This window comes from Orcinus orca, chromosome 6 (assembly GCF_937001465.1).
Source record: "Orcinus orca chromosome 6, mOrcOrc1.1, whole genome shotgun sequence".
Lineage (NCBI taxonomy): Eukaryota > Metazoa > Chordata > Mammalia > Artiodactyla > Delphinidae > Orcinus > Orcinus orca.
Genome location: NC_064564.1, coordinates 120,242,840 through 120,270,583, shown reverse-complemented (window position 1 = coordinate 120,270,583; position 27,744 = coordinate 120,242,840). Strand labels below are relative to the sequence as shown.

The following is a 27,744-nucleotide window of genomic DNA, read 5'->3' as shown; positions in this document are numbered from 1 at the left end:
ACAGACCTACCCACTCCCGGGGAGCCAGCCCTGTGGGACATACTGGCGCTGAAGAATGCAGGCTGGATTAAGGACCCAGCAGGTGGCAGGCTGGGGCTCTGAGGGAGGTTGGAATTGGCAGAGGAGCTCAGAGCTGACCCAGCCCCACCGGTCCCCCCAGGTCCCAGTGTGAACCGGCGGAGGGCCATGGACAGATTTATTCGAGGCGTAGAGGCCTGGGGCAAATCCACAGGGTCCCCTCCCTCCAAATGCCCCTGTCAAACCAACGTCCCGTCGTGCCAGTGGGCGTCCACTGCGTCCGGTGGCACCTGCGCTACAAGAGGTTCACCGTGGCCACCACCTGCTTGCAGCCAGTGACGGCGAACTCCCGGCCAGCCACGCGGTAGTAACTGAGCTGCGCGGCCAGGAGCTCGGCGCGGGCCTGCTCTGGGAAGAAGCCCTCCCCGGCCATCTCGTCCCGGAAGCAGTTGACCACGTCCCCCTTGTCCAGCAGCAGGAAGGGCACGATAGTCGCGACCTCCCACAGCGGGTGCTCGCGGACCAGGAGCGCCCTCAGGCTGGCGCGCAGCTCCTCCTCAGCCTGTGCCGCCACCGCCGCGGCCCCGTGGGCGCCGTCTGCGCGCAGGGCCAGCGCGCGGGACGCGTTCTGCAGCACGAAGCGCGTGACCTCCGCGCCGCCATTGCCGCTGAGGAGCACGTAGATGGCATTGTGGAAGTGGTGCGAGCGCTGCGGCTGCAGGAAGCCGTGCAGCTCGTCCAGCAGCGCCGGCGGCAGGAGCTCCACGTCGTCCAGAAGCAGGAGCGGGGTCTTCTCCTCCGCCTCGGCCCGCGCCACGACGTCGGCCACGCGCCGCGCCAGCTCCTGGCGGCAGTCCTCCGCGGCGCGCGGCTCGGGGCAGTGGTGCCGCGCGTGGTACTGCAGCACGAGCGCGCCGTCCTCGAGCACCGCGCGGAAGTGGCGCGCCAGCAGGCGGCCCACATGGCTCTTGCCCACGCCGCTGGGCCCGTGCAGCGCCAGGAGCAGCGGGCGGCTGTGCACGTGCGTGGCCAGGTAGTCCCGCAGCAGCGCCACGATGCGCTCCACGGCCGCCGGCTGGCCGAACACGGCACGCTGCAGCGCCTTCTCCAGCCCGTCAAGGTCATAGCGCTGCGCGTTATCGTCCAGGTTCTCGATGGCGTTGAGCACCTGGAAGCCCACGATGGCCACGAGCAACAACAGGCAACGCTGCGCGCGGCTCCGGCGCTCCACGCGCGGCCGGTACTTGCGCGACGTCTCGGGGTAGAGCACCAAGCGGCTGCGCCGGCGCTTCTTTCGCGGCGGCCTCGAGGACAGCTCCGCCGGGCCGTCGAAGGTGAAGAACTGAGGCTGGTCCGGGTCCGCGCGCGGCGCCCGGGGCTCGGAGTCCGGCCTCACGGCCGTAGGCGGGAAGCACCGCTTGCGCAGGAGGCGCACGCGACGGCGCAGGCGGACCACGGCGCGCACGGGCGCGATCACGCTCGGGCCGGGGGCGACGTGGTCCGCTGCCGCGGGCTCCGGACTGGGCTGGCCGCGGTCCATGGCGCAGGGGCGGCGCTTGGCATGCAGGTCACCCTCCCTGCAACAGGAAGACGGGGAGGGTCTCCAGACTTCCGCCCGGCCGACTGGGACCCTCCCCCGAGATCTCAGCCCCACCCACCCCCGCGAGGCCCCCCGGAGTGCGGCCCGCTGCCCCGAGGGCAGGGCCTGGCACGGGCCTCGCCCCTCTGACCAGGAAGCGGCTCCCCGCCGGGCCCCAATGCAAATCTCTCGGATCCTCGCATAAACAGCCTCCGGCCTTGAGGAAGTGGCTGCGGGGGGGGGGTGGGGGGCGGGGGCGCATTTTATCAGGCGGCCGCCGCCCGGGCTTCCTGGAGGAGGAGTCGGAGTCGGTGCCAACCTGCCGCCAATTAGGGGTGGAGCAGGGTCAAGGCCGGACCCCGCCCCTGACGCAGCACGACTGCCGGGCGCCGGGGGCCCTCCGGTCCCTAGAGGGGGGCGTGGGAAGCAGACGCCCAAGCATCCCCAGAGTTCAGAGATGCCCCTCCCCCACGAACACTTGGTGGTGGTGGGGGGGCGGTCTGGCCGTTACTTCTGCTTTCCAGAATGGGCCCCTGTCCCCAAGCTGAGCCCAGGCCTCCCAGCATTGCTCTAGTGGGCACACTAATGGAGTTGGGGGCAGGGAGCCCCCTAGAGGCGGGTGGGGGTGGGGTGAAAAGAAGAACAGAAAGACAAGACCCGGAGAAGGAGAGATGAAGCCACTGAGACAGCTGGAGAAAGGTGGGGTGGATGCCCCCGGCCCTCCCCAGTACCTGCAGCTGCGTCAGCTCAGGCTCTCGCTGGCCCGCCCTCAGCCCCCCAGGGCGGGCCCCCAGCCCACGCCAGAGGCTGGGGCCTGCGACGCAGGAAGCTGAATGTGCTGGCTTCCTGGCGGGGGTCGGGGTGGGGTCAGGGGCCTCACTGGGTCAGCTCAGGCTCAGAGGGGCAGCGACACCTCCTCCGGAGCGGAGGAAGCTCTGGGGAGGTTTCCGCTTCTTTGCAAAGGAAGTGAGTCAGGGGTGTGGCGCGGGCGGGACTCAGGCTGGACGGAGGCACCAGAAGGGGAGGCCTGGCTGACTCGCCCAGGTACCCCGGCCGGTTGGTCACCTACCTTAAAGCCCTCCCAGCCCTCCTGACTCAGCCCAGGCCCAGGACACCCGGTGAGGCCGAGGGCAATGCCTCCCCTGGGGTCCCACGTGCCTTTGCTCCTCAGCCTGCCCTCCACAGGACCCCCACCTCCCCAGGGACATCTGCGCCTGACCACCCCCCGCCCCCCGCAGGACCCACAGCGAGGGGGATAGGCGTGTCCAGGCTGCCGGTTAGCAGAGGCGGAGCGGGCGGGCAGGGTCGTCCCCCAGCTGGGGTCCTCCAACCCTCTCCCCTCTTCACCGTGCCCAAGCCCAATCTGGGTGCTCACAGAGTAGGGCTCGTTTCCTTTTCCTCCCCCTCTTCTACCAGGTCCCGGGCTCCACGGCGCTCCCCCCCCCGCGCCTCCCCCTTTGTCTTCCCCTGTACCTCGGCCTAGAGCACCCCCCCAGGACAGGGCAGGAAGTTCTAGAATGGGGGGAAAAAACCCACACATGACTCAGGGCCCTGGTCAGAGGGCAAATTTAGAAAGAACTTGGGCCCGGAGTTGGCAGATGGAGGCTCTGGGCCCCTCCCCGCCACCAGCTTCAAGTGGCCCTGCCCCCACCCCCGTTCCCATCTCTGTGGAGACTGGCCTATCTGGATGACCCTCCCCTCTGGAGCGGGTCTACTAACCAGTAATGCCCCCAGACCAGTCCTGGCCCCGAGCTCAACTGTGTCCCGCGGGCGCTGGCAGTCCTGAGCCCCCCATCCTCCAGCCTCTCTGTCCCTCATCCTCCACACTTCTGCCCACACGGGTCCCTCTGCCGAGCGTGCCATCCCTCCCCACTTCCTAGCTTCCCTCCACCTCCCTGTCCAACCTGCATCAGGGAGAAGCCACTCATGGGCTTGGGGGTTCCCGTCCTCCCCAGAATATGGGGCTCCTGCCTGTCCACGTGTGTCCGATGCCCTCTGGCAGGATCACTGAGAAACCACTGCTTCTCCGCTTCCTCCTCTCCAGCTGCGGGCCTGGCTCCCCGAGACCCGCTGCCCCTCTCTGTGCTGGGCCAGGTGCCAGGCCCCTCGGGCCTCACGCACCATGTGGCCCCTGCCCAGGCCTTCCTGGAACCAGGACGGAAGGGTATCTGTCCAGGCCTCTGCTGGTGCCCCACGGCCCCGGGATGAGGGTGGGGTCCTTCGGCGTCTTCAGGCTTTCTACAGTCTCCCAGCTGCTTCTGACACAGAGAACCCCAGGGGGCCCTGACAGGCAGACGCAGGAAAAGGTGCCCAGGGGTGGGGGCGGGGCGCTGGCTGGCGGCTGCTTCCGCCAGATGCTGGTCCCAAACCTGCTGGAGTCCAGAGCCCCAGCACTGGGTGAGGTGGGGGCCTGGACGTGGGGTGTGGCAGGAGTCAAGAAAGTCATGCCTCAGAGGGCCTGCCCCCAGCGGGGTCAAGGGTGAGCCTGAGCCCTGCACTGAGGCCCGCCTCCTCTGTACTTTCTCCCCCATCTCCAGGGGTGAAGGGGGCCCCACCTGTCCCTACCCTTCAGGACCGAGCCCACCACGCCCGTAGGATGCCCTCCCACCCCTCCCTCCAGCCCCGTGCCCTGTCCAGTCCTGTCCCCAGCCCCGAATTCAGGTCCACAACTTCAGCCTGGTCTCTGCAGACCCCTCACCTCGCTGCCCACCCACGACCCCTCCACCAGCCCAGTGTGGGCCCAGGTTCCCAAACTGCTGGCCTGGAGGTGGGCAGGGCCCACACCACACACATGCTCCCTCCTCCCCGAATTCCCGTGTGGACGCTCCCTTCCTCTGACCAGACCTCCCACCCCCCAGCCTCTCCGCAGCCCTGCCCGGTCCAGCCTCAGGATTCCCGCCTCCCTCGCAGGCCCAGAGGGTCCCTGAGCTCAGCTGCCCCCTCCCACCGGCCCACCTGGGGCTCGCCGTCGCTGCAGCCCTCACCCCCACCCCGTCCGTCCTTGCAGCTCACGCCCTCCCCCTGACGAGCCCTGCCCACCGGGGGCCTCTGGGCCCCGGTCCCTTTGTCCGGGCTGGAGGAGCTTGGCCTCAGACTGGTCTCTGTCCCCCTTGACCGTGAGCCTCACGGGGGGTCACGCGGGCCCCGTGCGGGCACTTGCTCCTCCCCCGGCCCAGCTCCTTCCTCATCCTCTCCTCACCTCTGCCCCATCCTGCCTCCCAGCCCAGGACCCCCTGGCTCCCGGAGGAAAAGCGGCAGCTGGAAGTGGGTCCCCGCCTCCTCCCTGGGAACGCGCCCGCTCCCGCGGGGCTCACCTGGGCCTGGCGCTGCCCCCTCCCCCACTCAGTGACACCCCAGCTGTCCCCCGAAGCCCCATCCACTTTTCATTCCTTGTCACTCCCATCAGCGCACGAACACTGGGCTCCTCCCGACTGCTGACACCCACACCCCCGGGTCTTTGCTTTCCTCAGTCACCATCTCTACCAGTGCCTCCCCGACACCTGCAGAGCCGCACCTGTCAAGGTCACAGTGACCTCCACACAGCCTGCCCCTCGGCAACATGTCAGCACTGGTGATGGGCACTGAGGCCCACCCAGGGCTGACCGTGTCGAGTCTTTTGGCCCCGAGCGCAGCCAGGCCCAGGCCTCACCATCCACAGCTGCTGTCTCGGACGGGGCTGGGCATCCAGGCTGTGCCCACGGAGAAAGGCGCCAGGAAAGTGCTCGCCAGCCTGCACTGCAACCAGCCCTGGGCGCGCACAGAACAGCTCCTCTGCTGGATTTACCAAAACGCCTTTTATTTACAAAAGTGAAAATCTCACTATGAGCAGCAGCAGACCCTCCCCTGGCCGAGGACGCTGCTCGGAGGGTAAATCGAGGCAGCAGGGGACCCTGGGCTTTCCTCCCCCATGTGCTACTCGGGACTGTCAACAGGGGAGGAGCTCCTTGGAGAGCTGGGCTCCACCTGCAGACCCCCGCCCCCAGCAAACTCCGCGGTCCTGCCAATCGGGCGCCAACCCTGCCGGCCCGCCCTCTTCCCCTCAGGCCTTGGACCCTGCCCCACCCCTTGGAAAACGGGTGTCCTTTTCCTAATGCCAACTACTGCCTGACGGCAGTGGGAACCCACACGCGAGGGGGGACAAGCAAGCAGCTCTCCACGGCGTGGGAGCGCGAGAGGCCAGGCGGGGGGCAGCAGGCCTGCAGCAGGCCTGTGCGCCAGGGAGCCGGCCGGGTCCCGTTCACACAGGAGGCACACACCTCCCAGGACCAAGTTCCAGGGGAGGCTGCGGTGCAGAGCACGGGTGCCCTGCCCACAGTACGGTCCCCGGGGTCTCCGCTCAGCCCACCCCCAGTCCCAGGAACAGAGTCCACCTCCAGGAGAGACGCCTCTTCCCCTGGCTGACCAGGGCCACGACCCCACCGGGGGCCCTGCCCACCCCTGAGCAGCCCCAGGCGGAGCCTCAGAGTACAGCTGGGGCGGGCACACTGGGGAGGGGCAGCTCCAGGGCTGGGGTCTCTGTGGCCTGGGCCGGGCTGGGCTTCCTCCGGTCCAGCTGCTCCAGCTTCTCACCAAGCTGGGAATACAGCTCCTTCACCGCCTCTCCACTCTGTGGGGGGAAGCGCGTGGCTTCGGGGCAGGCCCAGAGCGTGTGCACACAGATCTCTCTCCTCTCTCCCTCTCCCTTTCTGTCTCTCTCTCTCTCACACACGCACGCACACGCACGCCAGCCAGCCTGGGGCGGGGCGGGGCAGGGGAGGGCACCCACCTGGCCCGTGGGCTCCAGCGCCTTCTGCAGGGCCTCCAGCTTGGATGGGGCCACCCGGTGGTGCAGGTGGAGGAGGAGCCGCAGCACGTGCCGCTGCACATTCTCCTTCCTGGAAGAGGCCGCGCTGGGCTGCAGGCGGCTGCAGAGCCGCCCTCCCACCCCCTCCCCAGCTGTGCCCGGCGCCCCCGACCGAGATGTGGACCGAGAGGACGGGCACCTCGGGGAGGCGGTGAGGAGAAAGCCGTCGAAGAGGCTGCTGCAGAAGTCCTCCAGGGCAAACTCGTCCGCCAACAGCGCCAGGTTGCCCGTGAGCAGGTGCAGGAAGATGTCCCCGAACGCCAGATCGCTGAAGGTCTCCACTGCAAGCACAGCAGGCGTCGCACAGCTCGCCCAACACCCACCTCCCCGACCCGGGCCTGAGGGCCAGAACCCGGGCCTGGACGGGGGAAGCAGACGGTGGGGGTGGGGCTCCAGAGCAGGGGTGGGGAGGGACGAGAGCCCGTCACGGGTGGCTCTGCCCAGCGGCCAAGGGGCTTAGGATGAAGGGGACTCCAGCAGAGGGAAAGCTGAACGGGCCGGTAGCGAGAGGACACACAGAAGTGCCGAGGGCTGGCCCGGCAGGCCTGCCGGACCACGGGCTCTAGAGGAGAGAGAACGGAGCAAACGAGCCTTCTTTTTTTGAAGTCACGGCCATCAAACCTCAGAAGAGAGAGATGGCAAGAGTAACTACCAACCGATCGCAGCGATCACCGGCAACACCACCGAGTGCACGCGGGCAGGCACAGCAGCTGAGACAGAAACGCCGACGCGACCCCAGCCACCGAGCCCCTAACGCGGCGGGAGACGTGACCCCACCAGACACGCCCGGGGTGCACTCCTGCTGCACAGCTGACCGGGGACTCGGCTGGCCTCGTGGCCGGTTACAGGACACTTGAGCGAGCACACGGTCACTGCACCAAGGGACGCTGCCAGCAGAGTCCCGACCGGGGAACAAACGCCCTGGTTCCCCCAGCAAACCCCGCGTAGCCCTACAGACCACAAGACCTGAGAGTCAGCCGGAGAAGCCAGGTGAAGGGAAGCCCTTGTTTGACTCCTGACTTGCACAGACCATCCGCACAAAAGTGTTATATGACAACTGGGGCAACGCGGCCACCGTCGGGACCTGGACCCCAACCAACCACGTGCCAAGGTCGTGGTTTTTAAGAGTCTGTCTTCTGTAGAGACACCTGCTGCACCGTGCCAAGCCAGTCTGCCGGGTTTACGTACAGACCGCTGAGCGGACGGGACGGCAGCCACACGCGGACCCCCGTGCAGGTGGGCGACGGGCACTGGCCTTCACAATCCTGTGCTCTTTACTTGGGTTTCATCAAAAACTCCCACCAAAAAAAAGTTTAAAAATAAAGAATTTTAAAAACCAACATTCTTACTAGAACCTATCAGTTACACCAAAGAACGAGATCGCTCTCCCTGAACGTGATTGAAGACCTGCACCCCAGCCCCCCAGGCGGCAGCTCGTGGCTGGGAGACACTGATGCTCCCACCTCACAGAACATCCTGTGTCTACAGACACGATTAAACAAGAAAGATACAGAAGTTCAAAAGTGAGTAGAAAGAATGAGGCAAATCCAAGTTCCTTATGACTGTGCTCCTGGAAGCCCCCGAAACAGACAAGCTGTCGCCCCTGAGATCGCCACATGCTGACCCAGAAGCCTGTGAACGCGCCACCTGAGGGGCACCGGGCCCCGAGACGGAAGATGGTCCTGCACGCCCCGGGTGGGCCCACGGTGATCGCAGGTCCTTGGAAGAGGAAGGCAGGAGTCAAAGCCAGAGACAGGAGGACGGGAGAAGCTGGACAGATGAACTGAAGGGGCCAGGAGCCAAGGACGCGGCTCCTGGAAGCTGGAGGAGACAAGAAGGGGCTTCTCCCTGGAGCCCCAGGAGAAGCCAGCCCTGCCCACACCTGACTCCAGCCCTGGGAGACTCACTGCAGACTTCTGACCCCCAGAACCATAAGAATAAGTTCCTGTTGATCAGTTAGGTGGTGGCTGGGTAGAAACTAATACCCACAATGGGCCGCTTCCCCCACGCGGAAAAGTCGGGAAACAGCACGCACCACTGTCAAGACAGTGAAGCGTGAGATCCTCCCCGGGAAGCCGCAACGCCTCAGACGGGACCAGGACCGGGCCAGCAGAGGCCCCGGGCCTGTCGTGCGCGGCGGGCCAGCCGGGCGCTCCCTTACCCTTGAAGGGGTCCACTCAGATCCCTCCCTCGTCTTCCTGCCTTGCACCCCGCACCCCAGGCAGAGCAAGGCTCCCGGGGGAAGCGGCCTCTTCACCACCGCGGAGCGGGGCTCTCAATGGTCTGAGGACTCGAGGGGCTCCACGCCTCTCACCCCTCAGGAAAAGATTAAGGTGGCTCTTCGCAAACGTGGGCTGCGGCGAGAGCCGAGGGCGTCTGTGAGAGGACACGGCTGGGCCCCGCCGCCCACGTGACTCACCGAGACCCGGGAGCAGGCGCAGGAGCGCGTTCTTGTTCCTCTGCTTGGTGATGTGCAGCACGTAGTACAGCCCCACCTCGCAGGCCACGCGCTGCTCCTGCAGGAACCTGCGCCCGAGCACCGTCAGCCCCGAGGGAGCCCGAGGGGAAGGCCCTCCCGCCCAGTGCCCGCAGCCCGTACTTGGTGAAAGTCTCTGGCAGCGTGCTTGGGTACGAGACCGGGGCCTTCTCCTCGGCCGGGAGCTTCTGATCCACGTTGAAGGCGTGGTCGTCCACCACAAAGGACATGAGCGTGGGCAGGAACCTGGTGACCAGCTCCACCTCCTGGGGCAGAGGCCCGAGAGCTGTCCTGCATCGTCCCTGCCCCTCGGCCCCCTTCCTCCGTTCATCCTCCCGGACGTGGGCCTGGGGCCCGTCCTCCTCCCCAAACCCCACCCCACAGCCCCTTGAGAAGGCAGTGGGAAGGAGCCCGCCTGACCCTGTTACCATCTTGGGTTCCTTGAAGACCTGGCTGTCGATCATGTCCCATGCCCCCTGGCCCAGCGCCAGCAGCCGGAGCAGCAGGAGGAGATCCGGGCTGTCCTGCAGGGAGACGCAGGCCTTGGCCGTGCTCACCTGAGCTCCCCGCCCGGACCGCACTCAGCCAGGGGCTCTGGCTGCACGTGCCCTCCACCTGGCTGGTGTGTGTGCTCTCCCCACACCCACATGTCCCCCAGAAAGCAGCATGTGGCCAGCCGGGTGCGCTCACCCTGGGCAGCAGCTCCTGGCCCACCAGCTCCTGCAGGTGCCTGACCGTGCTCAGCGACAAGGTGTTGATGGCGAAGGGATCACACAGGATCATGGACAGGTCCCTGTGAGGACGTGCCCGCGGCATCAGTGAGGGGCGCTCCCGGCCCACCAAGCCACTGAGCCGAGGAGACGGCCCTTCGGCGTGGACAACGGCCACGCCGCCCAGGACCGCCTTCCACAAGCTTGTGGTTCGTGACTTGCCCTTAACTTACTTAACAACCTGAAGCATCAAGTGATTTTTAAAGAATTAAGGTCCAGTCCTGGTCAAGAACCCGACCCGGACTCCATAAATTCAATCAGGTTCCCACAGAGACAATTCCAGGAGCGAGGAGCTGAGACAGGAGGCCAGGCGGAGCCCACCCAGAGAGGGCCCTGCCGGGAGCCAGACCCCCCCACCTCCGGGTGCGGTGGGCCTCTCAGCTCACAGGCAGGCCCCACGTGGCTGCAGACACCAAGAGCCCCAGCCCGGGCGCCCAGCTCGCCTGGGACAGCGACGGCCTCACCCCAGCAGCCGAGCCTCTCAGCTGTGGGCACGGGCGCCAACCAGTCCTCCTAAAATGTACTGGAAGAAACAGCCGCTCCCGACTGCGGCCACAGCACGCTCGTCCGGACGCCCGTGGACAGGACCCGGCACAAGGCTGACCCTCACCCCAGGACCTGCTCCTGCCCCTTCTTCACTCCGTCAAGGAAGCCCTGCAGCTCCCGGGCCCTCTTGCTGTCCACGAAGCGCTCTCGGATGCAAGCGTCCAGGCACCATGTGAACTGCGGGGAGGAGGCGTGGTCAGGACTCGGCCAGAGACCGCAGCCTCCAGGCAGCACTCACCGCTGCCTGAGCTTTCTTGAGCCTTGGGCGAACATCGGGACCCCCACCTCGAGTCACCAAGGCATGGCTTGCCCCCAGGAATGGGACAGCACGAAGGAAGCAGGCCCAAGTGCCCACACCCCCACAGGCCAGGTGCTGCAAGAAACAGCAAAATGGGCGTTTTGTTCTGAAATGGGCCCCTCCAGGGCCCCCACTGTGCGGGGGTGGGTGCAGTGCCAGCTCAGAGCGTGACGCTGCGAAGCCCCTGGGAAGGGATGCCGTCTGGGGCCGCACAGGCCCCTCCAGGGCCCCCACTGTGCAGGGGGCAGTGCCAGCTCAGAGCGTGACGCTGCAAAGCCCCTGGAAAGGGACGCCGTCTGGGGCCGCACGGCACCTATGCCAGGACAAGGGCAGTGCAGAAAGCCCTGTTCCTAAACACAGAGCTCTCCAGTGAGCAGCCCCCGAGGGCTCTGGGGCAGGGGAGGGCCAGAGGCCCCGGAAAGACCGGAGGGGGCGGGGCGCAGTTGGCTCTGGGTCAGACGTCCAGGGGACATCACGGTCCCCTAGCCGGGTGGGCAGAGGTGGCACAGGGGCTAGGGCGGAGCCCACGTGCCTGGACCGCCACATCCAAGGGGAGGGGAAAGAGAAGCCGAGGGGGAGAGCGGCAACGGCGGGGCGGGTGCCCACCTTGTGGCAGGGGTCCACGGAGCAGATGTCGCCGACGTCCAGGTCATGCAGGGACATGAGCAGCTCGGCGCGCAGCGTGCAGTAGTGCACATTGCGGGTGCGCAGGAAGAGCGTGCGCAGGAACTGCAGGACCATGTCGTACAGCTTCACGTTGCGGCCCACCATCCGGGTCAGCCTCTGCACCACCTGCCGGGACACCGGGCAGGCCTCGCACATGCCACGGCCCTGTGGCGCTAAGCTTCCTCTCTCACAAAACATCAACTTGTGCTGGGTGACGACGTTTCTTGTCTTTAAGGAAGTGAACCCATCACGCCCTGCGGCTCCTCTGAGAGGCCGTCAGCCCGGGTCCCAGACTCCACCAGAGTCGGTGGGCGGGGCAGCCGGTGGTGGCGTGGGGCACTCGGGCCCAGATGAGGATGGGCGGCACCGCCACGCTCAGCGTCTGCTCAAGGCCCTGCCGCAGCCACCCCACTCCCACCTTCTCCCGGCGGCCGCCGCCACCCCCCTCCGCACCCTGCCCCTATTTGGGAGGCTCCTGCCAAGGCGGCAGCCAACTGGAGGGGGCCCCGCTTGGGGCCGTAAGGATGCACAGGGCCACCTGGTGTGACAGACACCAAGGCAGCCCAACAGGCTGCATGCAGCGAGTGGGGAGGTCAGCAGGGACGGCAGCCCACCTTAGGGCCCCTGCCGAGGACCCACCAGCAGGCCTTGGTACCCCGACAAGCGGGGCAGGCATAGAGCATCACCCGAGTCTCAGCACCGACGTACCGGCACCTCTAACACGGAGACAGGCGCGCACTCCAGCCTGACCACGGCCTGGCCTGCTGGGCACAGAACCACAGCCCCAAGGCCTAACCCACCCGAGGACGGTGGGGCAACGTGTCACCTGCCACCGCGCTCTCCCTTTACCCTGGCAGGACTCCAAGGCGGACCCTTGGCCTGGAGGGGAGAGTGAAGAAGGGGCAGGACCACGGCCCAAGGCCAGGCTCCCCCAAACGAAAGGGGACGCAATGCAGGCAGGGCTCTGACACGCTCAGCGGCCTGTCCAGGAAGTGGTGCTGCGAGCACCGGCCCAACATCTGAGAGAAAACATTAGGTGAGGCCCTACCTCAGGCCACACACACAAAACCCCAGGTGAGAAGGCTGGCGGTGAAAGAACACGGCGAAACATCGAACGCTCCTCGGCCAACGTTTGGCCTCGTACCATCACCTCCCTCCCAGGTTGAGGGGTCCTCCTGGAACCGGGCCAGGGACCCCAACCTCACCAGGAAAGGTCAAAGTGTCCACGGTGGCCTCCAGGCCACCCCCCCCCCCCCCCCCGCCGGTCTCCACAGCCTTCCTCTACCCCTGGAGCGCTCAGGGACCAAAATGTGACACCTACTGCATAGGGTCCGCCCCACACGAGCCTGCAGTACCCCCAGGCAGGTGCCCCAGTACCCCAGGGGTCACTGAAGGGCCCAGGGGCCAGGGCAGTGAGTCAGCACCCTAAAAGCATTTGTTGGGCTTCCCTGGTGGTGCAGCAGTTGACAATCCGCCTGCCAACGCAGGAGACCCGGGTTCGAGCCCTGGTCCAGGAAGATCCCACATGCCGCAGAGCAACTAAGCCCGTGCGCCACAACTACTGAGCTTACGCTCCTAGAGCCCACGAGCCACAACTACGGAGCCCGTGTACCACAAATACTGAAGCCTGTGCGCCTATAGCCCGTGCTCCGCAACAATAGAAGCCACGACAATGAGAAGCCTGCGCACAGCGACAAAAAGTAGCCCCCGCTCATCACAACTAGAGAAAGCCTGCGCACAGCAACGAAAACCTAACGGAGCCATAAATAAATAAATACATTTATTTAAAAAAAAAAAAAAAGCATTTGTTGAAACAAGGAATGAATCAAACACAGAAACAGAGAAAAACTCCCAGAGCTGAAAGAAGACACAGAGAGTTTAGCTGAAGAGGCCGGCTAAGCTGCCGAGCTCCAAGTACGCAGGAAAGACCAGAGACCCACACCCAGGTGCAGTGCTGCAACGCCCCTTGCCAGCCCCACATCCGAGCCCAGCCTTCTGGAAGCAGACAAGCCGGGCTTCACGGGGGAGGCCCCGCACACATCCCCGCCCCGCCTCACCTCGCCCTGGCGTCTGGTCTTGGGGGAAGGGCTGAAGAAGTTGTGCAGGACGGAGAGCTCCGTGCTGAAGAGCGCGCTCTCCTTTTCCACGATGTACTGTTTCAGCAGCGGGGAGACCTCGTCGCCAAAGAGCGCCTGGTTGTCCTGCCAGATCTGCCGCTTCACCTCCACGGCGCAGGCCCGGTACAGCTCCTTGTCGGCCATCACCAGCTTCAGTTTCTTCTCAGGAACCTACGTGACCCCGGAGCCCACCTGTGAGCAGCACCTGTGCCCCAGGGGTCTCCCTCAAGACAAGCCGGCAGGCCTCAGCCCCCCACAGCAGAGGCCACAGCCAGCCCAGCCCCAACTGACAGCGGCACCCGTGACTGGCCCCCCAGGCTCTGACGGGGCAGGAGCTGTGCTGCCCACAAACAGCTTTTTCCCAGAAAGGGCGCCACGCTCCAGAGCTTGTGCCAAGGTTCAGTCAATGCGCGGCTCGGCTCAGGGAGAAGCCAGCGTGGGGAACGTGCTCCGGAGCTGCTATTCCTGAGGCAGGCAGCTCAGGAAACCTCCCCAGGGCAAGCTGGTCCTGCGGCTGTTACCTTGGGCAAGTGTTTCATGACGCACATCACCACTGGCTGCAGAGATGGCATCTTCACCAGAGAAAAGCTCTTCTCCAGAAGGTCCTCGAGTTTCTTGTACCTGGAAGGACTCTCAGCACTGAGGGAGCAGCCCAGGACCAAGTCGGAAGCAGCTCCCTGCCTGTCCCCAGACCGGTGGGTGATGTGCACAGGCGGCCCCTTTTTCAGTAGGGATGTGTAGCCACCGGGGCACATTCAGTGCCCGAGCTGGGGAGGGGGCTGCCCATCTCACCGCCCACTTACCTCTCCTCGGCCTTCCCCTCTGTGGCAATGGCTGACACGCGCTCCAGCAGCTTGTCCCGAAGCTCATCAAACACTGACTGGTGGAATTCCAGTCGGGGCGTCCCATGCAGGTCCAAGAAGGGCAAGGCCGACTGCAGGGAGGGCAGCAGCACGCCATTTTCTGTCTAAAGAAGCGGAGCTCGATTTGACTCTTCGGGCGACAAGAGAAACCTCAGCCACAGCCCCGTCTGGCCAGGCACTCCGGATGCCCTGAGTACACACGGAGGCAGGGACAAGGATGTTCCCAGCCGCGCTGGCTGTAACTGCAAAAATTGGAAACCACTCAGATGTCCGTCGACGTAGTCTCAACTCAGGACACTTGGTTCCTCCAGCCCGGGGAAAAGACGCAGCGATCGGGAGGGAGAGAAATCTGCCCGCTTTCCCACGCGACCTCGCCCCACGCCGGACTCACACCCAGACGCTCGGCCTCTCCACCCGGCCCCTCCACCCGGCTCCACCTGGAACTGCTCGATGGCTTTGAGCGGCTCGGTGCAGTTGGTCAGCGTCTCCTTCAGGTCCTCGCCGTTGGCCACGCCCAGGTCCTGCAGCCCCGCGAACATGGCCGACGCCCCGGCCCCAATCCGGCTCGGCGCCCCATCTCCTCCGCGCTCCCCGGGCACCGCCGCGCTCGCCGCAGGCCCCGCAGCTGTCCGCTCGCCCGGGCCTCGGGGGCCGCCCGAGCTCCGTTCCCCGGCGCCCTCCAGCTCGGCCAGATTCCGCCCGCAGCGCGGATCCCCTCGGACCGCAGCCGCCCACTTCCGCCCCGCACAGGAGCCGGGTCCGCCCGCCAACCGGCTCCCCGGAAACGCCGCCGCCGCCCCGGAGAGGTTCCCGGCAACTGCGCCGCGGCCCTCGCCTGGCGGAGACGGAGCGCGAAGGCGGTGCCAGGACGACGCACAGGGCGTCGAGAAAACCCCGCCCCGCCCACCCGGGCCCCACCCCGCCCACCCGGGCCCCGCCCTCCTGCGCGACCCCGCCCAGCCTCGCGGCGCTTGCAGCCGTTTACCGGCAAAGGAGAACAGGGTCGGCGCGGAGGGAGGGCGGAGTGCTGCGGGGCGCCTGGGGGAGGGGGCACCGGAGGAGGGGGATGGAGCACAGGGGGCGGGGTGCCGCGGCCTGCTTCAGGAGATTCATAGCTGCTATTTTAGCCAAGAGCGTTTTAGTAATCATGAAAAATATTGTTGCTGACCTCACAGCGCCCACCAGGTGCACGACCCTCTCTCATCCTGGAACTTGGTTTCTTCCTTGTCCAACCCGGCGAAGCTCACACCGTAGTGTTGTCACAAAGACCAAAATCTAAGTGTGGGAACTTCCTTGGTGGCGCTGCGGTTAAGAATCCGCCTACCAATGCAGGGGACACGGGTTCAAGCCCTGGTCCGGGTAGATCCCACATGCTGCGGAGCAACGAAGCCCATGCGCCATAACTACTGAGCCCTCGGTGCCACAACTACTGAAGCCCGCACGCCTAGAGCCCGTGCTCCGCAACAAGAGAAGCCACGGCAATGAGAAGCCCGCGCACGGCAACAAAGAGTAGCCGCCCCCCTCCGCCCCGCTCACCGCAACTAGAGAAAGCCCGTGCGCAGCAACGAAGACCCAATGCAACCAAAAGTAAATAAATTTATTTAAAAAAAAAAAAAAGTTTGCCTCAAATAGGGAGTGCCTAGCAGAGACCTGGACACGCAGTGACAGGGTGACAAAGGATGGCTGTCCTCTTGTCACCTTGAGCATCTATCCCCCTTGCTAACCAAAAGTGTTAGGCCCTCAGGCTGAGGTCCAGCCCAACTCGCTGCACATGTGAGCCCTGGATTCCATGGGGTCCCTCATCTCTTGCAGTGCAAGATGCCCATACAGTGCCTGCAGCAGTCACTGCCTGCCCTGCACCCTCCGTGGGCTCCACATTGCCAAGCATGCAAGCCCCCGGACCCAGCATGCAGCCCTCTGCAGCTTTTCCATCCCTCCAGCTCACCTCCTTCTGTCCCACCAGCTCGGGGTCTTCCCAAGCTTGGCCACACCAAACATCACACCCTCTCCCTTTTCATGTGCCTTGGCTTCTGAGGTTTGCTCTGCCATAAATTCCCTTCCTGCTGCCCAGCAAACTCATCCTTGAAAGCCCCCTCCGGAAAACCCTCCCTCCTCAGCCCAGCTTGAGGGATTGCTGCAACCTTCCTGCTGGTCCCACTCCTGGCTTTGAGACCTAGGGATTGCTTGTGGTGCAGCTGAGAGGAGGGCTCCTGGTCCTCCCACGCTGGGCCAGACTCCCAAGGCCAGAGTGCCCCAGGTCTATCTCTGCTGCCCACTGCCTGAGCTGGTCAGCCCAGGGCTCAGTGCCAACAGTCTGCAGTCCCACTGCTCTGATTCCCGAGGGTGCTGGGGCTTGACCCCCAGCTGGTTCAGCCCTGGAGGAGGTCACAGGTGCACGACGCTCAGACTCACTTGTCCTTGGCTTCCCTGCGGAAAGGGATGATGCCAACACCATGGGAGCAGCTCTTGTGCAGTGACTGTTTGAAGGGGTTGAGCTTAGAGGAGACAGAGAAGGGGGCCTGGCCCAGGGCTTGGGTGACACAGGGAGGACCCCTGGGGAAATTGGTGCAGAGACAGGAGCCACCACAAGCTGCAGGTGAGGCCCCTGCAGGGAGGCAGCCTTGGGGCCGACCCCTGGGTAGGAGGGCGGGTCCATGGTGACGAGGAGTCCAGTGGCCAGGCTGCTGCCGTGGGCAGGGGCCGGGCCGCACAGTGAAGCCTGGGGAGTCTATCGGCTACAGCTTGGCCTGCACGGCCCCGTGTGAGTTCACAGGGTCTTTGGGTAGGTGCGGGAAGAAGGGGGGCCGGGCCCTAACAACCTGGTCCTCTGGGCCCTACCTGGTGGCCGGGCAGTCTGACCTTACCTCAAGACTGCCCCCCGCCTCCACTGCAACGGTCAGTTCCTCGGCTCGGCAAGCAGCCTGATCCTTGGGTAGACTGGCAGCCGGACCCTCTCCGGGATGGCACGGCTAGATGGGGGTGTCCCACACTGCCCACAGGGCTCCCTCCCACCCTGTCCCAGGCCACCCCACCCTAGAGGAGACACTCTGAAGGGGAAGTGAAGGGGGATCCCTGGCCAGAGAAAGCCGGACATGACAGGTTAGCTGCAGGCCGCATCTGCAGCACAGCTCACCAGGCAAGACCACCAAGCACAGCACAGAATTCGGAAGAACCAACAGCATCTCTATATAACAAGGGGGGTGGGCAGGTGGGGCTCCGGGCTAGGGCTCCAGGCTGGGCTCCAGGCTGGGTCCACCGGTCAGAGGGGTCGGCCGGCCCGGAGAGTGGATCACGGGTGCCCAGAGGGTCAGAAGGCCAGGCTGGGGGCACTGAGTTCCAGAGGGAGGCCCGGGAAGGCCCCCAGGCCTGGAAGGCCAGGGTTTCATGTGTTAACTGGGTGGGCCAGCTGTACCCACTGGGCTCGAGAGCGCGCAGAAGGGGCCAGTGTCGTGGCACTTGGGTCTCTGCAAGCCTTGGATGACCACCCCCATGTGCAGAGGGGAAGTGCGAGTTGTAGCAGTCCTCCACGCCATAGGCAGCCGGGCCCAGGGTGCAGGCTGCAGAGGGAAGGTGGGTGCAGTTACCGTGCCCGCCCCCTCTGCCCGGTGCCCACCTCCCCCCCCGCCCCCGCCCACCTCCTTACAGGAGCCCACCCAGGAGGCCAGCAGGGGCAAGCAGCTCATGCAGAAAGCGGGCGGGCAGGGGCCCGGCAGGCGGCACCCGGGAAGGATGTTGTAGGCGATGGAGCTAACCCCGTCGGCAGAGGGACCTGCAGGAGGGGCTGGCCCGTGGCCCTGCACCCCAGGCCTGCAGCATCCCCAAGTGGGCTCGGGCCTCGGGCGGGGGGGCGCTGGAGTAAGGCGACCCCCGAAGCTGAAGGCCGGGCAGGCGGGCGGGCTGGGCGGCTGGTAGTCGGCGGGCGAGGGCCACTGCAGGTCAAAGTCACCGCAGGCTCCTCCCTCGGGGGACCCGCCCCCGCCCCCACCGCAGGACCCGCCGGGCAAACCTGCTCCCAGTTGAAGTCGTTCTGGGTGACAGGGCTTTCCCTCGGGAACCACACGGTCTGCCACGCCCTGCAGCCGCCACCCTTTGCGGTGGGGGCAACGTCATGGGGGCGCTGGTGGCCGGGGTCCCACTCCGGGGGTGAGGGCGGACAGTGGGGGCTTTCGGGGAGGGCGCACGTCACGGGTGGGGTGCATGCGAGCCGATGGTGAAGAGTGGGGCAGTGGGGAGCACTCTCGCGCCGAAGCATCTGGCACCCGGTACCTGGTGGGGCCCGGGACGCCCAGGTTGGTAACGACGGGAGGGCGTCGCTCCAGCCCTGGCGGGAAGCAAGCTCTGGGCCTGGGTCCTCCAGGCGGGCCTCCACCAACCGGCCTGCCTCCCCAGACCGGCCCAGGGCTGGGGGTCCAGAGCCCTCACTCACACAGTTCCCTCAGGTTGTGGGCGCAGGTGGGCGGGCTTCCTGGAGGGGCCCGTTAGCATCCTGAGGCCCGCCTGGAGCTCTTGCACCCCTGGGGGCCACCATGCCCCCAGCCAATAGCCACCCTACACCAGCTGCCCGCCCCCCAGCCCGCCCAGCGCCCTGGGAAGTTACTGGGAAGTCACAAGTGGCTTCTGTTTCAGGGGGCCATGGGTCCAGTGTTCGCCTCCATTGATGTGAAAATTTGCCAGGAATTTCACCGCCTTTTGGTCAAAATTCATTGTCAGGGTCTCTGGCTCCCTCCCCCAGGGACATCTCAGGGCTCTGTGACCTCGCTGGCTGGTCATGCCCCCCACCCCCACCCCGTTGCCGGGAACTCCCTGGGGAAGCAGCCCTGGAGGTGCCCTTCCCCTGACCTGCCAGGTGGGTTGCCCTGGGATCAGCCATGGCCAGGAGGCCCTCAGCCGCCCCACGCCCGTGACTCCTGGCTCGGCCACCTTTCCTCCCTCCCCCACTTTCTTGCCCCAACCCTTCCGCTCTCCTGGACTTTGGGGTCTCTTGGGGGGCTGGGGTCCACTCTAGTAGGGCTTTGGGGAGGACTGAGGCCCTGGCAGAGGGTGGAGAAGGGGGCAGGGGCCAGGGGGCACCTAGCTGTGCAGGGCCAGCTGAAGGAGGCGTGGGGGTAGGGTGTACGGTCCAGGGAGACTCCCTAGCGCAGGAGGAGCCCCTGCGGAAAACCCGGCCCTCGGAAAAGTGGAGCAACATTGGTTGGCTCTGAGTGGACCGTGCCCACCCCAGAGGAAGGCCTGGCGGCCCAGGTGGGGCTGAGGTGGGGAGGTCTGTCTTCTTGGGGGCACAGAGGCTGGAGGGTATCACAAACAGCTGGGGCTGCTGAGGCTGAAACGCAAAGGAATGACAATGACGAGGCCGACTGAGCGAGAGTCCATCTGCACACCGGGCCCTGCGGCGCGCTCCAGAGCTGACCAGCCAACCAGCTCAGCCCTGGCCTTGGCCTCATCCAGGCGGGGCCCGGCCAAGAATGTCTCCTCCTCCGCACCCCCGTCTCTTCCTCTCCAGAGCCCTCCCATCTGACGCTGACCCTGCCTGGCCTCGGGAGGTGCTCCAGATGGACAGGCAGACAGATAAAGACTTCCTTGAGGAAACACACCTTTGATCAGGGCGGGGGGGCTCCCAGTCTGTGCTCCAGGGCCCTTCCCGTGGTGCATGGTGTTCTCTGAGGGCATAATCACCCACAGATGCAGGTATAGCTTGTCAGAGCCCTTGTCACTGGGCGTGAGCAGCTGGGAGTTCTCCCTATAACAAATACTGCCATCCGCCATGGTGGATGACGTGCACGCCTGTCTTCAGCTAAACATGGATCATTTCCTCAGGATAGACGCACCGAGTGGAAGCGGTGGGTCAAAGCCTGTGCAGCCTTTGTGCTCCCAAATTAGAGGCGGTCCTCATGCTGGCAAAGGAGCGTCAGAAAGTGCAGCATCAGCGTTTCCTCAGCATTCGTTTGACAGAGGCTCTGCCCTCGTTGACTATAGGCGCATTTCACATGTATTTTTCTGGTGGGGTGTTAATTTTTCATAGGTTTGTTTTGTAAGGTTGTTTCCACTGATATCACGTCTGCACATAACACTTGCTGCAAACTTTTTCCCCAGTTGCTCATCTGCCTTTTAGTATTGTTTATACTGTTTTTTGACACGTATTTGAACCCGCTAATCGTTGCCTTTATGATATTTTTCTTCGTTTTTATGGTTAGAAAGTCCTCCCTACACACACACACACACACACACACACAGATCAGGATTTCTTTAAAATGGAAAATAGTGCCCAGCTCCAGGGGAAAGACCCTCCAGGACAGAGTCCCAGCAGCTCCCCGGCTCAGGAACCTTGTGGCAATGCCTCCAAAGCGTCCAGGGCCTTGCATCTGAGGAGGGGGCTTGGGGTGGGGCTCCCTTAGCCTCACCCTGGGAGGCTGCCCTTCAGTTGGGTACTGGCCCCCTGCGGGTAGCAAGCGTTCAAACCCAACCCTGCCTCTCACTACCTAGCAGGACCGACTGGGCTGCAATTACAGTCCCCGTTTCCCAAGCTCTAGGTCTGTCCTCAGTGAGACGCCTCCCCGGGCCTCCCGTAAAACGGGAGTGCTCACAGGGTATGGGAAGGGGCCCGGCCCAGGTGCTGCCCAACAATGCCGGGCCTCTTCACAATGGTTGCCAGGCAACAAGGACTCCTCTCTGGAAGGAGCCAGGTGCAGGCACGAGAGGGGCTGAAGGCAGCCCAGGCAGAGCTGAGGCGCGATGACAGCTACTCAGAAGCACAACCTCTTCCCGCCGGAACCTCACTACATCCCTGGGTAAGCGCCGGAGCCCTGCGGGGAGGCTGGGGTCCCCGAGGTTGGGGGAGCAAGGCCGGGGCCTAAGGGCTGAAGGTTGCTCAGCTGTGAGGGGGGCCCCAGAGCTGGGTCTCCAGGAAGCTGAGGCCCTTGAGCAGGAACCTGGGGACCCGGAAGGCCAGGGAAATGGGGGTGAGGCCGAGGGCTGGAGGGGCCAGGAGGGAGGGCTGGGGTGGGCTCGAGAGGGCCCGGCCGACCTGCCCTGCTGGAGCAGCCGTCTCAGGTGGCCAGCACGTCTGTCGAGAGCAGAAACTGGGGACAGCGCGACAGCTGGGGAGGCTGGCTTCTCCTTCCATAGAGCACTCCGCGCTTTAAAGAGGAGATGAACTGGGGATTCCCTGGCGGTCCAGTGGTTAGGACTCTGCACTTCCACCGCAGGGGGCACGGGTTCGATTCCTGGTTGGGGAACTAAGATCCTGCATGCCGCGTGGCCAAAAAAAATAAATAAAAACATAAAGAGAAGAGGAGCATGTGGAGTAAAGTGATGGACACCGATGCCAGGCCACCTTGCTAGGTGTCCCGCATGCCAACAACAGAAACGAGGGACTTCCCTGGCCATCCAGCGTTTAAGACTCTGAGCTTCCACTGCAAGGGCCACGGGTGGGATCCTGGTCAGGGAACTAAGATCCAGCGTGCTGTGCGGCACAACCTAATAAATAAGAATAGAAACAGGCCTCCAGAGTGTGTGTGCACACCAACACACACTCAGACCACGTACAAGGAAAAGGCTGGGAAGAACCCGACCCAACTCTGGTGACACTGCAGAGGCTCTCACCTTCAGCCCCAGCCGCGCGCAGCTGACTGACAAACTTGCATTCTCTTGAGCAGATCTTAAGAGGAAAGCAACGCACCCCCCTTGGACGTTACACAGGCCCCGGGCAGCAGTGGATGCCCTCAGGGCTTAGCCATGGCGCCCACACCACTTCCCCACGGGCCTCAATGACGCTCAGCTCAAGTGCCACCTCCCGCCAGCCTCCCGGGTGGCCGCCATCTGGGCCCAATGCCCACCATACCTTCCTGGCGGGACCGACTCGTGTACAATGGGCTGCCCTGTGTCTCAGACCACCCCTGCAATGCTTTCGGGGGGGCAGAGCTCCCCGTTGCCTCATCTTTAAGACCCTTGTTGTTGGAAGATGGCTGGGTGGATGGGACCCCGATGGTGGTGATGACAGAGCTTCCCTCCCGTGGGCCAGCCCTGTTCTCAGTGCTTGGCCTGTGCTGCCCATTCAAGCCCCAAGAGCCCCGGATAGCAGGTGCTGCCGTGACCCCATTCTGTAGGCGGGTCGCGGATCTTGCCTGTGGCCAGTAGGCTGGGTCCACACCGGCTCCTCTCTCCTCCACAGCTATGCCGGCTTCTACCCGCAGCTGCGCTACCAGGTGGGGAACACCTATGGGCGCACCACGGCGCAGCTGCTCGCGGACGCCAGCGTGCCGAAGAGCCCGTGCTCCGTGCTGTCCCCCATAGCCAAGCCCAAGTCCATCGAGGACTTCAGCAAGTCCCAGCCACCTTTTACGCCCTGCCGTGAACTGACAGAGCCCTACGTCTGCCAGTACACCAGTTAAGCCGCTGCCCGCCCACCGGCCCTGCAGCCCCGGGGACGCCCCCATGCCCGCTGTGGCTCAAGGCTGCCCTGTCCATACAGGTCTGAAGCCCTACAAGAACTGTGAGATCCTGGGCCGGTTCCCACCCCAGGAGGTGGATGCCCAGGGGCCGCCGGGAGGAGAGAATGTATCCAGGCAAGTCCCACTGCCTGCAGGCTTCGTGCCCTACCCCCTCTACCCTCCCTGCCCACAGGGCAGGAAGGGGGACTCCAGGGACCTTGGACACCCGGGCCTGCGGTTGGCATTAGGGGAAGAGGCCTGGATGAGCGCCACCTCTGCCCGTGAGGCCCCCACGCAGTACCAGGTAACTGAGAGACACACTGGGAGCACTGGGATCAAGCCTCGCCACAGCCAGAGCCCGGTGGGGGCTGGGGCGCTGACTTGCCCCTCCCCATTCCAGCTGTGCCCCTGCATGAGGGAAGACTGCCTGGCCCCAGCCCACCAGCGAGAGACACTACGTGTGGGCTGCTTCCACAGGCCGCCCCAGATGGACCACCCCGACCTGATCCAGCGCAAGGCCATCTCAGGTGGGGGCCTGGGGCCTGGGCATGACACGCACCCGCAAGGCTCCAAGGGCCCAGGCAGGACCTGGGGAGAGCAAGTGAGGCTGCCCAAGGGCCCTCCCCGAGACTGGGAGCTCCTGCTGACCCATTCCTGTCTGTTTAGGCGGAGAGAGGAGCCCAGACTTCCCTAACCCCCCGGGAGCAGGTGCCAATTCCCCAGGCGGGGGAAGATGGGCATGATTGGGAACGGGGCCCTGGCTCCTCCTTCCCCAGGTTATGCTGGCTTTGTCCCTCGCTTTGCCTGGGTGATAGGGATGAATTTTCGCGATGGGGTCGCACAGGCCACAGATGAGTTTGACAAGAGCCAGGTATGTGGACACCATCCCTGGGCGAGCACAGAGGTCTCCACGCTCTGGCTTCCCTGGAGGGAGGGGGCTCTGCCTGGCCCAAAGAGGCTGCTCCCCTCCGCCCGCCCCTGCCCCCCAAACGTCTTTCTGACTAGGTCTTGGCTCTCTGCCTCGGAGTGTTGCAGACAGATGGGAAAAGACCCTGAGCCACTCATTCCCAGGAGAATGTCAGCCTTGCACCCACCAGGACATTCTGCTCACTGGTTACCAGTTGGGGGCGGCAGCACATGCCAACGCCTGCCTGTTTCCGCAGTTCCTGCTCAGAAATCCCTTCCGTGCCCCGGGCGAGAGGCTGCCCAGAACGCAGTGGCCTAACACCACCATCTACAGAAGCCAAGGTCTGATACCTTTCTACATGGGGTTCATACCAGGTGAGTGCAGTAGGCTCCCCGCCCCCATCCCAGACAAGGTCACGGTGACAGGTCACTGTGGGGAGGCGTCCGGGGCTGGGCTCCCTTACCCGTGCTGAACCTCAGGCAGAAGGCCAGCTGTGTGACCACACGATTCCCTTGGGGCAGGACTACCCAACGTCCCCTCTTCCCCAGTGTAGAAGGGTTTCACAGCCCTGACACTAAAAGTCAGACAGAGGCCAGCTGCCTGCAGACCATGCTGGCCTTCTAGAGGTTTCCTGTGCACAGGCCAGACCTGCCTTCAGGAGGCAGGGGCCCAGGGCAGCCCCAAGCTCCCAGGAGTCGGCGTGTTCGCAGGCCGAGCCGACCCCTCCAGCAGCCACTCGCGTGCTCACCCTGCGCACGTGGCGAGCCCGCTCAGCTGCAGTGGTGCCCCTCGCAGCCATGCAGGACAACTACGCACTGACGTTTGGCAACAGCACCCGCAAGGCCTGTCAGAAGGAACTGGAGAGGCGCAGCCAGACACTATGAAAACGCTTTAATGGTGGTACCTGTACAGCATGTGATGTCGAGACAAGAAGAACAAATACACACACAGAAAGACAGGGTTATCAGAGAACAGGCTGAGTGAATAAAGAGTTCCCACGGCTCCCATGCCTCACCCGGTACCGCAGCCCTAGGCCACCTCCTCCTCGGCCTCCTCCTCAAACTCCCCCTCCTCCTCAGCCGTGGCGTCCTGGTACTGCTGGTACTCGGACACCAGGTCGTTCATGTTGCTCTCGGCCTCGGTGAACTCCATCTCGTCCATGCCCTCGCCCGTGTACCAGTGCAGGAAGGCCTTGCGGCGGAACATGGCCGTGAACTGCTCTGAGATGCGCTTGAACAGCTCCTGGATGGCCGTGCTGTTGCCGATGAAGGTGGCAGACATTTTTAGCCCCCGGGGCGGGATGTCACAAACAGCTGTCTTCACGTTGTTGGGGATCCACTCGACGAAGTAGCTGCTGTTCTTGTTTTGGACGTTAAGCATCTGCTCGTCGACCTCCTTCATGGACATGCGGCCCCGGAACACGGCGGCCACGGTCAGGTAGCGGCCATGGCGGGGGTCACAGGCCGCCATCATGTTCTTGGCATCAAACATCTGCTGGGTGAGCTCGGGCACCGTCAGCGCGCGGTACTGCTGGCTGCCCCGGCTGGTCAGTGGGGCGAAGCCGGGCATGAAGAAGTGCAGACGGGGGAAGGGGACCATATTGACAGCCAGCTTTCGCAGGTCAGCATTGAGCTGGCCCGGGAAGCGCAGGCAGGTGGTGACCCCACTCATGGTGGCCGACACCAGGTGGTTGAGGTCACCGTAGGTGGGCGTGGTCAGCTTCAGGGTGCGGAAGCAAATGTCGTACAGCGCCTCGTTGTCGATGCAGTAGGTCTCATCCGTGTTCTCCACCAGCTGGTGCACGGACAGCGTGGCGTTGTAGGGCTCCACCACCGTGTCCGACACCTTGGGCGAGGGCACCACGCTGAAGGTGTTCATGATGCGGTCGGGGTACTCCTCGCGGATCTTGCTGATGAGAAGGGTGCCCATCCCGGACCCGGTGCCGCCCCCCAGCGAGTGGGTCAGCTGGAAGCCCTGCAGGCAGTCGCAGCTCTCCGCCTCCTTCCTCACAACATCCAGCACCGAGTCCACCAGCTCTGCACCTTCTGTGTAGTGCCCCTTGGCCCAGTTGTTCCCAGCACCACTCTGACCTGCAAAGGAGAGCAGCCAGTCGCTCTTCGGCCAGGCACGTGGTCACCACTGGTCACCCGTGCCGAAAGGCCAGATGACACGGCGTGAGGCCACACACAACCCCCCCACCGCAGGTACAGGTGGACCCCCAGACGGATAACGTAACGACGTACCCGATTAGAAATAAAGAGTTCAAGCTAAAGTAGTTGAACGACACGCCAGCTGCTCCCACGGGCAGCCTCCGCCAATTCCCAAGGGCAGAGGAACCGCCACCGCCTCTGACTCAGCCTGCACGGCTGGCAGATTACATCTGCCTCCTCCTTCCGTGCGTGCGGACAGCTGGGCCTTCCCCCCAAAGCCGCTTTAGGAGCGGGGATTGAGTGACTCGAGAAGGAAGGAGAGTGTCCTTGGGCACCCCTTGACCTATAAGGCGCCCTGGCTATCAAGCCGCCCCCCAGCCCGACCTGCAGCTCACCGAAGACGAAGTTGTCCGGCCTGAATATCTGCCCGAAGGGCCCCGAGCGCACGGAGTCCATGGTGCCCGGCTCCAGATCCACGAGCACGGCGCGGGGCACGTACTTGCCACCTGGGGGGCGGGAGGGCGTCAGCGACGGGAGGGCCGCGGGGCGGCAGGGGGGTGGGGAAAGGGCGCGGGGGTCTCACCCGTGGCCTCGTTGTAGTACACGTTGATCCGCTCCAGCTGCAGGTCGCTGTCCCCGTGGTAGGTGCCGGTAGGGTCGATGCCATGCTCATCGCTGATCACCTCCCAAAACTGCGGGAGACGCGAGCGGGCCGGGCTAGGGCTGAGTCACGCCTGAGGTGCCCGGAGCCGGCCCCGCCCCGGACGGCGCGGCCCTCCCCTCCCCCGCCGCCGCCGCCGCCGGGCCGTCCCCAAGGGCCCTCGCTGCCGCCCCCGCCCCGACTCCGGTTCGGGCGCCGCGCGGGGCCGCAATGCGGGGCCGCCGCCGCCCGCCCGCTGCCGCCATTTTTCCCGCCGCCCGCTCGCCCCGCCCGGAAGACCTGCGCCGGCCCCGACGCCCCCGCTCACCTTTGCGCCGATTTGGTTGCCGCACTGGCCGGCCTGCAGGTGCACTATCTCCCTCATGGCGTCGGCGGCGGCGGCGGCGGCGGCGGCGGCGGCAGCAGCAGCAGTGGTAGATGAGGAGCAAAAGCTGAAGAGCTGGCGCGCAGAGTGCTACAACTGACTCGCCGCCGGTGCTTATATAGCCGCCGCGCCCGCCCCCGCCAGCCTCGTATTGAGTTTCCAGAGCGAGGCTAGCAAGCGTCCTCATTTGATTGGCTGCAGCTCCGTCAATCTTTCCGCCTAACGCCCGCCTTCCCAACGCCTTTGGCCCTTTATTGGTCCGCCGCGGCCTCTGCTCTCCCTATCAAAATACCCCCCTTCGCTCTGCGGTGCTCTGTCCATTGGGTGTTTCAAATGATTGATTTGTTCTTTCATTGGTTGGCTCCGGAGAGCACGCCGACAGGCCGGCGCTATTGGCTACGCTGGGCCAGCGTCCTGGTAACCGCCGCAGTGCCGCGGGGACCCACGCGGGCGGGGGCGCGGGCTCGGGAGGGGCCAAGCGGGGAGGGCGGGGGAGGGCCGGCCCGAGGCCCGGGGAAGGTAGGCGGGGCGCGCCCCGTGGGCGAGCGCTTAAGCCCGGGCCCGCCTTGCGCCCTGTGGAGGGCGGCCGAGCGCGGGTTGCTGGGTCTCCGAGCTGAGGAGGGGCGCGGAGCCGTTCATAGCAGAGACATACGGGGCTCAGGAGCCAAGGGGCGGCGGGGCGGGTGTGTCGGTGGAGTCGGGCCCTCCCCCCAGAGCGGCGGAGACCTTGTGGCTCCCTGCTCCCCTCCTTGGTCCGCACCCGTCGCGGGCAGGTGGGGGAGCACGTGGGCCCGCTGCGCCGGGCCCGTGGAGAGGGGGCAGAGGAGGGGAGAAGTGGGCCCGGTGGGGCGGGGAGGGGAGAGGAGGGCAGGGCGGGAAGGGGCCCTGCCTAGCAGCGGCTTGTTGTGGAGACCGCGCTGGCCCTGCGCCCGTTGCCTTGAGACTTTGGCCCCAGGAGAGAACAGAACTGCGTGGAGACGAGGGCAGCGCCCAGGCCTCTGGGCAACCACGGACCAGTACACCTGGGTGGACAAATGTTTTTACTCGTCCTTGATTTTTG

At 64.9% G+C, this 27,744-nt stretch overlaps 4 protein-coding genes across 9 annotated transcripts; 1 reads left to right on the top strand and 3 right to left on the bottom strand.

Annotated features, from left to right (window-relative positions):
• Positions 1 to 182: 182 nt before the first annotated feature.
• On the bottom strand, positions 183 to 15,027 carry LOC101275659 (negative elongation factor B). Of its 6 annotated transcripts, none has more exons than XM_033415180.2 (13): positions 14,614 to 14,863; positions 14,117 to 14,280; positions 13,835 to 13,934; positions 13,254 to 13,484; positions 11,137 to 11,322; positions 10,297 to 10,409; positions 9,607 to 9,709; positions 9,337 to 9,440; positions 9,040 to 9,182; positions 8,860 to 8,966; positions 6,580 to 6,721; positions 6,363 to 6,471; positions 183 to 1,595 (listed from the first exon to the last, which is right to left on the bottom strand). In XM_033415180.2, exons 1-13 carry the CDS (start codon positions 14,713 to 14,715, stop codon positions 314 to 316), a joined length of 2,886 nt encoding a protein of 961 aa, XP_033271071.1. In that variant the 5' UTR covers positions 14,716 to 14,863; the 3' UTR covers positions 183 to 313. The 6 variants fall into 6 exon arrangements, with proteins under 6 accessions (XP_033271071.1, XP_033271073.1, XP_033271074.1 ...); XM_004284940.4 differs by lacking the exon at positions 183 to 1,595 and adding an exon at positions 5,373 to 6,203 and having other exon boundaries at positions 9,345 to 9,440; positions 14,614 to 15,018; XM_033415182.2 differs by having other exon boundaries at positions 6,363 to 6,721; positions 14,614 to 15,027.
• Positions 15,028 to 15,132: 105 nt separating this feature from the next.
• Positions 15,133 to 20,658, bottom strand: STPG3 (sperm-tail PG-rich repeat containing 3). The gene is given in 9 exon segments (XM_033415136.2): positions 15,133 to 17,667; positions 17,669 to 17,733; positions 17,820 to 17,945; positions 17,977 to 18,037; positions 18,040 to 18,105; positions 18,183 to 18,263; positions 18,358 to 18,593; positions 18,674 to 18,690; positions 18,774 to 20,658. Coding segments are annotated over 9 exon segments (927 nt in total). The 5' UTR covers positions 18,947 to 20,658; the 3' UTR covers positions 15,133 to 17,565.
• A 34-nt stretch (positions 20,659 to 20,692) lies between these two features.
• On the top strand, positions 20,693 to 24,500 carry FAM166A (family with sequence similarity 166 member A). The gene is made up of 7 exons (XM_004284942.3): positions 20,693 to 20,961; positions 22,344 to 22,558; positions 22,644 to 22,906; positions 23,003 to 23,129; positions 23,379 to 23,473; positions 23,766 to 23,883; positions 24,305 to 24,500. Exons 1-7 carry the CDS (start codon positions 20,906 to 20,908, stop codon positions 24,391 to 24,393), a joined length of 963 nt encoding a protein of 320 aa, XP_004284990.1. The 5' UTR covers positions 20,693 to 20,905; the 3' UTR covers positions 24,394 to 24,500.
• On the bottom strand, positions 24,386 to 26,803 carry TUBB4B (tubulin beta 4B class IVb). The gene is made up of 4 exons (XM_004284941.3): positions 26,628 to 26,803; positions 26,243 to 26,351; positions 26,055 to 26,165; positions 24,386 to 25,599 (listed from the first exon to the last, which is right to left on the bottom strand). The coding sequence occupies exons 1-4, from the start codon at positions 26,682 to 26,684 to the stop codon at positions 24,539 to 24,541; spliced, it is 1,338 nt and encodes a 445-aa protein (XP_004284989.1). The 5' UTR covers positions 26,685 to 26,803; the 3' UTR covers positions 24,386 to 24,538.
• Positions 26,804 to 27,744: the final 941 nt, after the last annotated feature.

Excerpts from the sequence above, each read along its gene's own strand:
- FAM166A (XM_004284942.3), top strand. The coding sequence starts at position 20,906 with ATGACAGCTACTCAGAAGCACAACCTCTTCCCGCCGGAACCTCACTAC. Across the intron at positions 22,559-22,643 it reads CTACGTCTGCCAGTACACCA|GTCTGAAGCCCTACAAGAAC; the intron begins GTTAAGCCGCTG and ends CTGTCCATACAG. Across the intron at positions 23,130-23,378 it reads CCAGCGCAAGGCCATCTCAG|GTTATGCTGGCTTTGTCCCT; the intron begins GTGGGGGCCTGG and ends CTCCTTCCCCAG.
- TUBB4B (XM_004284941.3), bottom strand. The coding sequence starts at position 26,684 with ATGAGGGAGATAGTGCACCTGCAGGCCGGCCAGTGCGGCAACCAAATC. Across the intron at positions 26,352-26,627 it reads GCAACCAAATCGGCGCAAAG|TTTTGGGAGGTGATCAGCGA; the intron begins GTGAGCGGGGGC and ends CGTCTCCCGCAG. Across the intron at positions 26,166-26,242 it reads GTACTACAACGAGGCCACGG|GTGGCAAGTACGTGCCCCGC; the intron begins GTGAGACCCCCG and ends CCCGCCCCCCAG.
- LOC101275659 (XM_033415182.2), bottom strand. The coding sequence starts at position 14,715 with ATGTTCGCGGGGCTGCAGGACCTGGGCGTGGCCAACGGCGAGGACCTG. Across the intron at positions 6,722-8,859 it reads GCGCCTGCTCCCGGGTCTCG|TGGAGACCTTCAGCGATCTG; the intron begins GTGAGTCACGTG and ends CTGTGCTTGCAG. Across the intron at positions 1,596-6,362 it reads CGCTGGAGCCCACGGGCCAG|GGAGGGTGACCTGCATGCCA; the intron begins GTGGGTGCCCTC and ends TTCCTGTTGCAG.